The sequence below is a fragment of the Eurosta solidaginis genome, chromosome 2, assembly GCF_040869045.1.
Source record: "Eurosta solidaginis isolate ZX-2024a chromosome 2, ASM4086904v1, whole genome shotgun sequence".
Classification (NCBI taxonomy): Eukaryota; Metazoa; Arthropoda; class Insecta; order Diptera; family Tephritidae; genus Eurosta; species Eurosta solidaginis.
The window spans coordinates 81,434,256-81,447,983 of NC_090320.1; the positions used below are offsets into that span (position 1 = coordinate 81,434,256).

General features: G+C 33.8%; 1 protein-coding gene across 15 annotated transcripts in view; it reads right to left on the bottom strand.

Moving 5' to 3' along the window:
- Positions 1-13,728, bottom strand: part of wwk (white walker) — a 600,820-nt gene that overhangs the window by 351,206 nt on the left and 235,886 nt on the right. For all 15 annotated transcript variants that reach the window (XM_067765914.1, XM_067765921.1, XM_067765915.1 and 12 more), the window contains one exon: positions 13,341-13,471. In XM_067765914.1, the coding sequence (XP_067622015.1) occupies positions 13,341-13,471 (131 nt within the window). The remainder of the gene's footprint in view (positions 1-13,340; positions 13,472-13,728) is intronic.

Below are 13,728 nucleotides of genomic sequence, written 5' to 3' on the forward strand. Positions count from 1 at the left end.
AAGCTTAGAGAGTTGGGAGTTAATGGCACTGCTATTAAACTCTTCGAAAGTTTTTTAATTGATAGAAAGCAATTTGTCCAAATAAAAGATACAAGAAGTATAACCAAAACTATTAAAACTGGTGTTCCACAAGGATCAAAATTAGCTGCAACTCTATTTGTAATATACATCAATAATATATTTAAACTCGAGTTAAATGGAAAACCGCAATTTTATGCCGATGACGGGACATTCTTGTATGCTACTGATACTCTAGCCGAACTATTAGTCAATATCCAAACGGATATAAAGAAACTTTCGAAATGGTTTGAACGTAATTTGCTGAAAATGAATATCTCGAAAACAAATTTTATAATATTTAACAACTATAAAAATATTCCCGGTATGAACGATCTGAAGGGAATTCATCTAGATGGTAGTTTTATTACGAGGGTCGAGAGTCTAAAATACCTTGGCATTTGGTTTGATGCAAATTTAAATTGGCGAGAACACATAAACAAACTGAAAATGAAATTAATACCACTGAATTTCTCGATATATAGAAATCGGAAATTAATTCCAAAAAGACAACTATGGCTGCTATACAACTCTTTGTTCATGTCATATATTAACTATTTGAATCCAATATGGAATGTTTGCACAGAGTAACTTATAAATGAATTACAAAGAACACAAAATAAAGTAATTAAAAACATTTTAAATTTACCGCGGAGAACATCAAGTGAGCTGTTATATTGTAATAGGCTAGATATTCGCAAATAGTGAAATTAATACCACTGAATTTCTCGATATATAGAAATCGGAAATTAATTCCAAAAAGACAACTATGGCTGCTATACAACTCTTTGTTCATGTCATATATTAACTATTTGAATCCAATATGGAATGTTTGCACAGAGCAACTTATAAATGAATTACAAAGAACACAAAATAAAGTAATTAAAAACATTTTAAATTTACCGCGGAGAACATCAAGTGAGCTGTTATATTGTAATAGGCTAATAGCGTTCTACAAAATAAAAAATAATTTAATTAAACATAATTTGAACATACAAGAAGAACAAACCCCAGAATATGCCCTTAGAACTCGAACAAATATCAAACCACGTCTTTTTCGAACAGAAAGATGTGCAAAATCAATAAAACACTATGGTGTAAAATTATTCAACAAACTTCCAGATGAAGTTAAAAATGCAAGAAATCTGCAAAGCTTTAAAACTGAAGTCAAACGCCTACTTTTTGCAAACTATAATTTTAATATTCAGCTGTAAAATGTAATTGCTAATTTTCCTCTTATTTTAACTAATATACGGAAATGGTATTTAAATCATACGTTACTTGTAATAAGTTATGTATTTATTTAAATCATACAAATTTAAATAAAACATTACTTATGATACGTTATTTCACAGCTAAACTAATTTCTTTTCTTTTAATTCTATTTTATTTTATTTTTCTTACTGCTGCACTCTCTATGTATCCTCATTAATATTGATGGCATATAGTTTTACATAAGAGATAAGCTATCTTCTCGCACAAAAACATTGTTTTTTTTTGAGAAAATTGTTGTAAAGCAAATCAAATTTTGTTTTCAATAAAGCAAAAAAAAAAAAATTTGATGCCCAACTCCACCCCATCGCTATATTTACCGTCTTTGATGTAAATATTGTTTGCCGAATGTTGTAAGATAAAAAATATAATATGATTTTATGTATAACTTAGCAGTGCTAATCAAGATTTTGCAAAAAACGGAAGTTGTCTCATCGTCCCCAACGGTCATTCCTACAGTTATCTACCAAAATATCGGACAATACTTTCGCCGCTACAACGTGAAGGAAGGACGAAGGATAAATAATAAAGTCCCTTCTACATGTTTTTTTTTTAAGTGAAACCGTTGGAGCGAAAGGTCAATACTTCGCACGGAACAGCTGCAGCACACAAACGGATATGCATGATGTACCACGAATAAGCCGTGAAACCCAGACGCAGTAACCTTCCCTAGTTTCAGGGCCACCATTAGTTTACAAAGAGCGAAAATCTGCTATACAAGTATACGCAAAACGGCCCTTATCAGGGCCACCACTAGTCAACAAAGAGAAAAAAATGCTAAACAATTATACCTACGAAAAGCTGCCTTTATCAGGGCCACAAACAGTTTGCAAAGAGAAAATATTGCTAGACAATTATGTTTTACATGCTATAGATTTACTTTTGGATTATATATATCATCCATATGATGACAAGAAAAAAACTGGAGTATAACCGATACTGGAGTTGAAAACGGAAATATTCCCAGCCAAACTTTTACCGTAGCAGGTACCGATACCAGATCCAACCTAAAGCCGAAATTGCTACAAAAGCCTCCTGGATAGAGCCAGAAGGAAAACCCGGAACCGTAATTGAAGCCAGTACTACAACTGAACTAGTATCCAACACAACCGTGCTTTTTTTAATTAAAAAAGATTACATCTAAAGACATGGAGTACATATTCTTCAAAGAAATCTGCACCTCAAATACCGACACGACGAGTTTACGTTAAACGTGATTATGTATATATGTATCTTCGATATTTATTAGGTTACTAATATTAAAAGATTTTCAACATCTCTTGGACACAGTAACGTTAGCACTCATACATACATGTATTGAAAATAAGGTCCACTACAAAAACATTTAGCAATAGCATTTCTCAATATAATATTAATACTACAAAATAACGACCTTAGGCAGATAAAGTAGGAACAATATAATTCCTACAAAGTTGTATCTCACTTTACATTAAACTGCTTTGGAATATAAATACATAAACTAAAAGATGCATACAATACAAAACGGTCCCTTATTTATATATCATAAACAAAATTAATGTTGCGACCATTGGATATTTTTCAAATCAATTGGTTCTAGCACCATCTCCCATAATGGAGACATTTCACGTAAACGTTCGGCATGTTTGATGCAGGTATCGGTAATATAATCAACCTCTTCAATGGTGGTATAACAACCAATACCAAATCTATAAAAATTTAACAATAACTAAACAATTCAGTACGGTAAACTCGTATACCTTATTGAACTATGTGCCAAATACTCATCAGTTCCAATCGCACGTAGGTTCCAGTGATGCAGAAGTACATGCTGAGGCACTAGACAACGCCACATCTTTTAAGGCCATAAAAAATGATAAATTTAATAAACCACTATACCTTTGCTCTGGATCACCATTACATGCATATACCATGTGATAATCTTGTATGATGCGATCATATAAACGTTTCGACAGAAAATCTATAAATTTCTTATCTCTCTCATGCAGCGCCAAATCCAATAACAATAATCCGAAGGCGGAAAAGAAAAATTTTAGCTCGTTCAAAAGATATTCCCAAAAAACCGAAAAATGACGGAGTGCTTCGAGACCGGGGTGGGATCCATAGCCTTTTTGCGCTGGCGGCCTTCGGCCGCGCTTATAAAAAATTAATCTGGGTGTGTCCAACACCGGTTTGGAGACCAAAACTATATCTGCGCAAAGCACTTATGTCCACAATTTTTTTTGTGGGTACAAATATCATCAACATTACAACGCGCACATGAAAATTTTCAATTGGAAATTTTCAACTTCTTTTGCAAATATCTCTTGTCCAACACAAAATATTTTACCTCCGCCTTCTGATTATTGTTGTCGAGGTAAATGCGCGTCTTTAACACCTATCTCGATATTTATGGACGCATATTATCTGTCGTATAGAATTACCAAGAGTTGATGCGCTGGAAACGTTGAAGAAGTGATTCAGCTGCTATATGTAAATAAATAATAACAATAAATTAAATATACATCATTTAAAAATCAGCTAATTACCTTTATTTTCCATTAAAAATGCATTTTTCCTCCAGCTTCATCAGCAAACCAACTTTTTTCTTTTTTTGTTTTGGCTTTGTTGACGAAAATTACATGTGATATTTTTCTTCTTTCATCACTTTTGACAGAAGAAACTGAAAGAACGATTGACAGTTTATGTACAATCGGCAACAACAAAATATACGGGAGGGTTGCATTTTCGCTAATGCTTCTACCTGGTAATTGTACCATGGTCTGAAGCCATCTTCAGGACTGTAAGTAAACACAAATGTATAAAAAGGGGGCATTCATTTCAGATACATGGTCATTAAAATTTACGTTATGCAACTAGGTATATATATAAACGAGACACAACTTACACTTGTGGTTATTCTTGATCGACTGATCATATGTTCGGAAAACAAAAGTAAAATAAACATCAAAAATGTATACAATTTTAAAGTACAGTAAGTGTAAACTAAAATATGCACAAACAAATATATAGGGATACAAACAATAGAACAAAGAATATGTCGTCATCCAACATTATGATTTGTTGATCCTAAATATGCTGCTAGCGGAAAAATTTCTATACGCTGCTTTCTTTCATGTGCGCCGTGAGACTTGCATTTTGTGTTCTTAAAAAAAAAAAAATAAATGTAAGGCGCGATAACCTCCGAAGAGATCTAAGGCCGAGCTTCTCTTCCAATTTGCGTCGTGCTCCTCTTGATTTTCCCTACAAATTGGCCGGACGGGACCTACATGTTTTATGCCGACTCCGAACGGCATCTGCAAGACAGATGAGTTTTCACTGAGCTTTTCATGGCAGAAATACACCCGGAGCGCTTGCCAGTCACTGCCGAGGGGCGACCCCGCTTAGAAAAATTTTCTTTTAATTGAAAAACCTTATTTCTAAAGTTTTGATGTTGCTTTACCCGGGAGTTGAACCCAGGGCATACGGTGTGATAGGCGGAGCACGCTACCATCACACCACGGTGGTGTTCTTGCTTAAGCAATAAATTGAGATATGCATATGCGCATTGGTCTGTGTCACTTTTAAAATTAATTCTCTTATCATTAGGCGTGTTCATAATGTGGAAATTTCGGACCAGTTTATTGACCAAGCTACTTGGAAACTCATTTTCCTGTAGAGTTTTTTTTTGATGATCGTGAGCTTGGTCAATAAACTGGTCCGAAATTTCTATACCAGAGCACGTAATGAACGTAAACACGAAGAAGCAAATAACAAAATATACAAAGCGATAACTTATGTCCCAAGAATAGCAGAGAGGATCAGGAGATCGGATTTATATGACAAAGAAAAGGTCAAAATAGCGTTCACATACAAAAATACATTGAAACAAATTTAAAACAAAGGACAGAATTCCAAAGGATGAGAAATCCAACGTAATATACAGAATCCCATGCAACGGTGACGGGTCTCACTTATGCGAGAAGGTATATGTGGGGACAACAAAATTAAAATTAAAGACAAGGATTTCCGGCCATAAGTCCAATATTAAACTTAGTTACAACGCTTTGGAAAATAAGGATACGGGCCACTATCCCGATTTCCAGAATGTTACTATATTGGGCATAGAGAAACAATATAATAAGCGCTTCACCATGGAAATAGTCCACATTATGAACACGCCTAATGATAAGAGAATTAATTTAAAAGTGACACAGACCAATGCGCATATGCATATCGCAATTTATTGCTTAAGCAACAACACAAAATGCAAGTCTCACGGCGCACATGAAAGAAAGCAGCGTACAGAAATTTTTCCGCTAGCAGCATATTTAGGATCAACAAATCATAATGTTGGATGACGACATATTTTTTGTTCTATTGTTTGTATCCCTATATATTTGTTTGGGCATATTTTAGTTTACACTTACTGTACTTTAAAATTGTATACATTTATTATGTTTATTTTACTTTTGTTTTCCGAACATATGATCAGTCGATCAAGAATAACCACAAGTGTAAGTTGTGTCTCGTTTATATATATACCTAGTTGCATAACGTAAATTTTAATGACCATGTATCTGAAATGAATGTCCCCTTTTTATACATTTGTGTTTACTTACAGTCCTGAAGATGGCTTCAGACTGAAGCCGAAATAATGACAAATTAAAAAAACCAATGAAATTTTAAACATTGTGTTTTATTTAACCACGGCCTTTAAGCTCATTATTATTAACATAACATAAACGCATAAGGCTATAAAAATTACCAAAAATATAGCAAATAAAAGTAAGAGTAAAACTCTTAACTGGACTAATGAATCACTTAAAGCATTTAATAAAGTGAAAAGTCTTTTTGCTCAAAATACATTATTAAATCATTTTGATGGGCATTCAAAATTATCTTTATCTGTTGATGCTTCAAATGTTGCAATTGGAGGAGTTTTACAACAATTAAAGAATAATATTTTGGAACCTTTGGCTTATTTTTCTAAGAAGCTGGGTCCTGCAGAATGTAAATATTCAACTTTTGATAGGGAACTTTTAGGAATATATAGAGCTATTAAACATTTTAAACATTTTTTAGAGGTTCAAGTATTTACAGTATATATAGATCATAAGCCATTGACATATGTGTTAAATTCAAAGACTGAAAGATCTCCCAGACAAACGCGACATTTAGAATATATAGCAGAATTCACGAATGATATACAGCATATATCTGGAAAGAATAATATTGTAGCGGATGCATTATCAAGTTTTCCAGAAATAGATTCACTTTCAGCAAAAGATATTCATTTTGATACTTTGTTTGTTGAACAACAAACTGATGATACTCTTAAAACTCAAATATCTTCTCCATTATCGAAGAATAATTTAAAACAAATTTTAATTCCAATCCATAATTTTAAAATTTGGTGTAATATTTCTGGCTCAATACCGCGTCCTTATGTTCCGAGTTCCATGAGAGAAATATTTTTTTCAAAATTACACTCTTTGTCACATCCAGGGGTTCGTGCGACCAGGCGTTTAATTCAATCAAAATATTTTTGGCCTAATATGCGGAAGGATACAAATGAATGGGTCTCAAACTGTATTTCTTGTCAACAATCGAAAATTTCAAGATATACTAAGCCTCCTAAACAGAAAATTGATATACCAACTGATTTGAACATATCCATTTAGATTTGGTTGGACCACTTCCACCATCTGATCGTTATAGATATATTCTGACGATTATTGATAGACATTCAAGATGACCAGAGGCTTATCCTCTTAGAAATATAACTGCACATACGGTGGTAAAAGCATTTGTGCAAAATTATATTTCTAGATTTGGTGTCCTCTTAAAATTACTGTTGATCAAGGTGCACAATTTTCATCTCAATTATTCAATGAACTCATTCAAATTCTTGGTTCACATAAAATTCAAACGTCTGCTTATCATCCACAAGCTAATTGCATGATAGAACGATTCCATCGTCAACTCAAAACTTCAATTATAGCTTCAGGAGATTCAATTCATTGGGCAGAAATGTTACCTATTATTTTATTAGGGTTACGTACTGCAGTGAAAGAGGATTTAAAATCATCCCCTGCTGAGTTAGTTTATGGACAAACTATTCGAGTTCCTGGAGAATTCCGTGAATAATACTATTAAAAAATTAACAATCAAAATGTAACAAAAATTTTACATCATAACAAAGATATGAGTTATGTTCCAAAATCTCTTGAGGAATGTGAATATGTTTTTGTAAAAGTTAATCAGACTTCAGGACTTAATCCGCCTTATGAAGGACCTTATAAAGTCGTATCGAAACAAAAAATACCTTTAGAATGTTATCAAAGCTATGTCAATAGATCATTTAAAACCTGCTCACATCTCATATAATTTTTCAACTGAACCTGCACAAACAATTAAAAAGGTTACTTTTAATATTAACTAGTTTTGTTGCTTTTGTTTAAAGAATATACTTAATACTTATCTTTATGTTTCACTGGAGGGGGAGTAAATGTAGGGGTTCTTGTTTATTGTACCACTTAGTTATGTAATATAAAAATTAAATTTATTAATTATATTTTCTTTTGATTTCAATGAATTTTAAAAATTTATATATTTCAATTTTCTATCAATTGTAAACATCAATTTCCTTTAACTTATTTTCAATAAATAATATTATTATTACTCAAATAAATTTATATTAATTGGTTATACTAAGAGTATAACAATCGTAAACAAAACAAAACCAAAAAACAACCATACATAAGACAGCAAACAGATGATCATCCCAACATGTCATAGTTGTTGTCCCGACGACGAACGAACATACATACATATATGTAAATAATTCGATCAGCATTGTTTTTTGTGCCTAAGTAACAGGTTGCGGTATGCATATGCACAATCGGCTGTGTCTGATTTGAAATTCATTTTCTTGTCATTAGGGGTGTCCAAAATATGTAGCATTTCTAATATAAATCGTTTGTTATAGTTTTTCTCTTTTTCTAAGATGATTACATTATCGAAGTCAGGGTAGTGTCCGGCATCCTTATAGTGGGATGTTAACGCTGTTTTGTTGTCCGAATAATTATTCCTTAATTTTATATTTGATTTGTGTCCAGATATCCTTGTCTTGAGTTTTGATTTTGTAGTACCCACATATACCTTCTGGCATACGTGGGACCCGTCGCCACTTCAAAGAATCTTGTATACCACATCGGACTGATCCTGTATGGGTATCTTATCTTTCATGTTACTGAAAATATTCCGCAGACTATTGCCATATGTAAAGGCAAGTCGGACGTTTTCTTTATCATACATATTAGAATATTTTATTCTTTCGCACAATCCTGCGACGTACGTGGCCGATTTATATATTTTATCATTTGAAGATCTCTCTCTTGGCCCCAAATACGCTTTACCAACAGATAACAAACAGGTTCCAGTATTTAAAATGATAGCGGATGGGGAAAATTACATCCAAACAATTAAAGATAAAGATACACAAGAGATTGAGCGGAACAACTTAACGACACTTATAAGAAATCACATGAGCAAAAAGACAACTTCGGTAAGAGACCAGTTTACACGATATACACTTCGTTCCACGAAACAATTTTTGAAAGAACATAAGCAACTTTTAGTATTAAATGCAGACAAGAGTAAGGTCACGGTACTAATGGACATATCAGAGTACGACCAAAAGGTGCAGAGTATAGTTAATGATATAACTACTTACAAAGTGTTGAAGCGAAACCCCACTAATAGACTGCAAGAAAAGAATAATGAGATAGTAGAGGAAATGTACAACAATAAAGTTATTGACTTAAAAGAAAAATTTCGTCTCAAATGTAAAACGTCCAATGCTCCCCGTATATATGGTCTGCCCAAAATCCACAAGAGCGGCATTCCTATCAGGCCCATTTGTTCTTCTGTCAATTCTCCGTCCTACAATTTATGTCAATTTGTTTTCCAAAATTAAAAAAAAATTGACTATGTCATCGAAATATAATGTTAAAGACGAGATAGAATTCAAGAATAAAATAAAAGATACATATGTTTATGACGATGAGAGTTTAGTGTCGTTTGATGTTGTTTCGTTATTCCCGAGTATCCCGTAAATTTGGCTCTCGATATTATAGAGTCTAAGTGGAACGAGATTAAGGAACACACCTCCATGACCAAAGAACTTTTCATGACAGTGGTCAAGTTCTGCATAAAAGATAACGGGTACTTTAAGTACAATGAAAAAATATATGAGCAACATTCAGGGATGCCGATGGGATCACCTGCGTCACCTGTCGTAGCGGACATTGTAATGGAGGATATGTTAACAAGGTTTGAGACGGACTCGATAAACAAACCACGATTACTAACGAAATATGTGGATGACATATTCGCTATTATCAAGACAGAACACGCAGACGTGATGCTTAATGTTCTTAATAGCTATTACAAATCTATAAAGTTCACGATAGAGATAGAGAAAGATGAACAGATATCATTTCTAGATACACTAATAATTAAGGGGAACAACAAGTTGAAGATAAATTGGTACAGAAAGCCAACCGCATCTGGGAGGCTTATAAACTTCAACTCAAACCATGAAAAGAGTTTAATAATAAATACTGCCAATAATTTTGTAAAACGGGTTTTTCCATAAGCGGCAAAATTTTCCACCCTGAGAACAAGAAGATTATCGAAAATATACCCGAGGATAACGATTTCCCGGCAATACTCTGCGTAATATTTTCAGTAACATGAAAGATAAGATACCCATACAGGATCAGTCCGATGTGGTATACAAAATTCCTTGTAATGGCGACGGGTTCCACGTATGCCAGAAGGTATATGTGGGTACTACAAAATCAAAACTCAAGACAAGGATATCTGCACACAAATCAAATATAAAATTAAGGAATAATTTTTCGGACAACAAAACGGCGTTAACATCCCACTGTAAGGATACCGGACACTACCCTGACTTCGATAATGTAATCATCTTAGAAAAAGAGAAAAACTATAACAAACGATTTATATTAGAAATGCTACATATTTTGGACACCCCTATCCATAGTACAGGTCTACAAGTAGGATATGTAGCAGCACGCACATACACAGCCACGCTCACCTGATAAAATGCTTGTTCTTGTTCGTTTTTTTTGTGGATGCTATTTGGCACTGTTGTACCTTTTAGGTCCAAGAAAAGTGTAGTAGCAGCTAACAAAAACTGCGTAAAATTTTTATTGTAAAATTACAAATAAAATATCCTTATTTACTTTCAAACGAGCACTAAATTACATCTCTCTTTAAAATCCATATGTTTTGGACAATTTTAATTGCCAACTTGTGATACTTTATTACCGGGGACGATTGCTAAAACACGACCAAACCTGTCGGGGGAGGCGTTTTTGCCTCGCTTCCAATAATTCGAATACTTTTTTGCCTTTGGACTATTGATAACAGGATAAAACGCGTCTTTTCATTTCTCTTTCCACATTTTTGGACGGGTTATTGCAGTCGACCTCGGCTTCAAACTGGTTTTCGAGGAGAACTTTTGAGCGGGTAGAAAAACTTAGCACCCGTGTTTGTATTCTTAATACTGGAATAACTACGTGTCCTCAGATAGCCCAATTAAAGACTTTTGTATAATTTTCTGTAGGACCCATATAGGTGCAGTACAGTTTCATACTAAATTCGTTCAAAAAAATTTAGTATCACAGCAACCCATATCTGATATTCCGCTCCTTTTTTTGTTTCCCTGTGTCGCTTCCACGACAGCAACCCCGGTAATTTTGACACTTCGTTGAGTGTCAAACGCATGTTCCACGCAGGTTCCACTGAGTTCCACAATAGTTTAACACTGACCGAAGTGTCAAACGGCAGTGTGTTAGAAAGAGAAAAGAATTGTTTCCTTCTCATACATATCATACTTGTAAACCTGTACTATGCCCCTAGCGACAGGAAAATGAATTTCAAATCATACACAGCGGATTGTGCATATGCATACCGCAACCTGTTACTTAAGCGGCAAATACACGACACGAAAATTTTCGCGATCATTCCGCAATCTTGTTCGCAGCTTTGGCCATACACCATACGAACTTTTGGCCGAACATTAGTTCTCTTTCAGACAGCGATGAATACGGACAACAATTGTGCTGCAGCAATATTGCTCGCTGTGGCAATAAAGCGTAAAAAAATAAATAAATAATATAAATAAAAATAAAAAATAGCACCAAAGAGTAGGAACATAATCATCCTCAGCACCAGCACCAGACTTCAAACTATCTCTTTTTTTTTGATTCACGCCGGTATTGCGCCCGCAAACTACTTATTTTTTTATAACTGTATCCTTTGTGGCATCAGGATCTACTTCTTTTAATTTTTCGATTAAAGTCGCATAATCATTATTCTTTTTAATTCTATTACAATAATCTTTGCTTTTTACTTGCCACAATGATGGCAAAGATTTATACATTTCAATAAATTCACTCAGAAATTTTTTATTGTCCATTTTACTTTTCCGCGCACGTCTGTTCCGTTCAGAAATTACTACGATTATGAGCTATTTCGCCATACACGCACGAACAGTTCGCGCAAATGTTCGCCAAAAATTAAAATATTTTGATTTTTGGCGAACATTTGCGCGAACTGGCAAACACCACCATACACGACAGAAAAGGGCGCAGAAACATGACATAACGGGAATGTTCGCGGAAATGTTCGTGTCGTGTATTTGGCGCTTTAGGCACAAAAAACAATGCTGATCGAATTATTTACATATATGTATGTATGTTCGTTCGTCGTCGGGACAACAACTATGACATGTTGGGATGATCATCTGATTGCTGTCTTATGTATTGTTTTTTATGAATTTTGTTTACGATTACTGTTCTTTTGTTTGTTTACTTTTTCGGTCGATACCAAATGTATGCTTGTTACATATAACTATTGTAGAGCTTTTTTAGTCTTCAAAGAGTAGCTTAAGATGTATGTAAGTAATGAGTGTTGGTTGATGCCTTTTTTTGGTTTTAATAATTATGTTTTATGTTATTTCCAGTCCTGAGGATGACTTCAGACTGAAGTCGAAATATTGAAAAATAACCACAAAATAAAATACACATCCAATGGCCTTGAGCTCAATCAAGAATTTCAGTTTTTCTAAACACTAACGGCCAATAACGAGACAAATAATTTTTTTTTTTTCAATTCAAATAAATTTATAAAACTTTCAAAGCTTTTACTAAAAACTTAATGCATTCCTGCTTTCTATAGGTACAGTTATAGAAATCGGTTTTTCTGGATAAAGATTGTGCCACAGTTATTGATTTGTGAATGTCAATAGCTTTTCAAATAATGGGCCGATTTCGGAGATATATCTACTTGATCGACGGTTGACCGCATCTGATATTGACCAGCCGTTTGATGATAAGCGGTTTAAAGATATCAAAGCTGAAGGTTACGGTATGAAAATATAATATAAAGTGAAGCGTCCGATATTTTCGAGACAACGCGACATATCGGGTATATTTAAAGCTTTCGGCTAGTCGAACGCTACTAACGGTACTATGACAGGGTCTTTGTTGGTTGAAGTTATATACCCCAACTAACTCTGAGCGTCAACTGTTGTTGGTGGTTCTTTAAAAACCATAGGGAAGACAATGGCGAGCCACTCTGCCCGACTTCTATATGTGGAGCAAAATAGTTTTCTCGTGATATACATATTTGAAATTTTGGTAAGTTAATAAATTGCAATAATTTTTCAAGCCAAAAAAAATAAAAGTTTTTTTTAGTTGTGATGGTAGCACTGAATGTCATAATCTGTTTAATTTGATAAGTAGTCAGTGTGGCGGCCGAAAACTGACAATGGAACTACCTTCATTCTTATACCATGTATTTAAGGATATTTAAACTCGGGAAGCATATCCAAAGTGTAATATAAAACTTTCATGTAAACTCTTTAACTCAAAATCACCGAGAAAAACACCTCTGGCAAGAGAGCTGCGACATTTAGAGTTATAGTTACTTACTTCTTTTAGTTTATCTTCATCCCTTAAGTAGAAAGCTATATAGAACAGCGACAGAAACGAGTTCACGAACTGGAAAAGTGCTACCTTGGCAATAAGATGATTTTCGTACTTGGACTGGAGTCGATAGTTTTCTGTGGTATGAAGAACAAAATATTTATAAAAGTACATAAATTTTTCCTTATGCATACCTAAAGAAATTGTTATAAAATGATATGATAAAAAAGGAAAATAAAAATTTTTTTAAGTAGGTATTTCCTTCATAAAAATCGACCAAAAGAAACGATAAATGTCTCTTTAAACAAGGACACAATCTGGTTGAACTTTGATATTTAAATTTAAACTTGACCTCTGTAAAAACTTTTTTATCCTAAATATTATAACATAATTA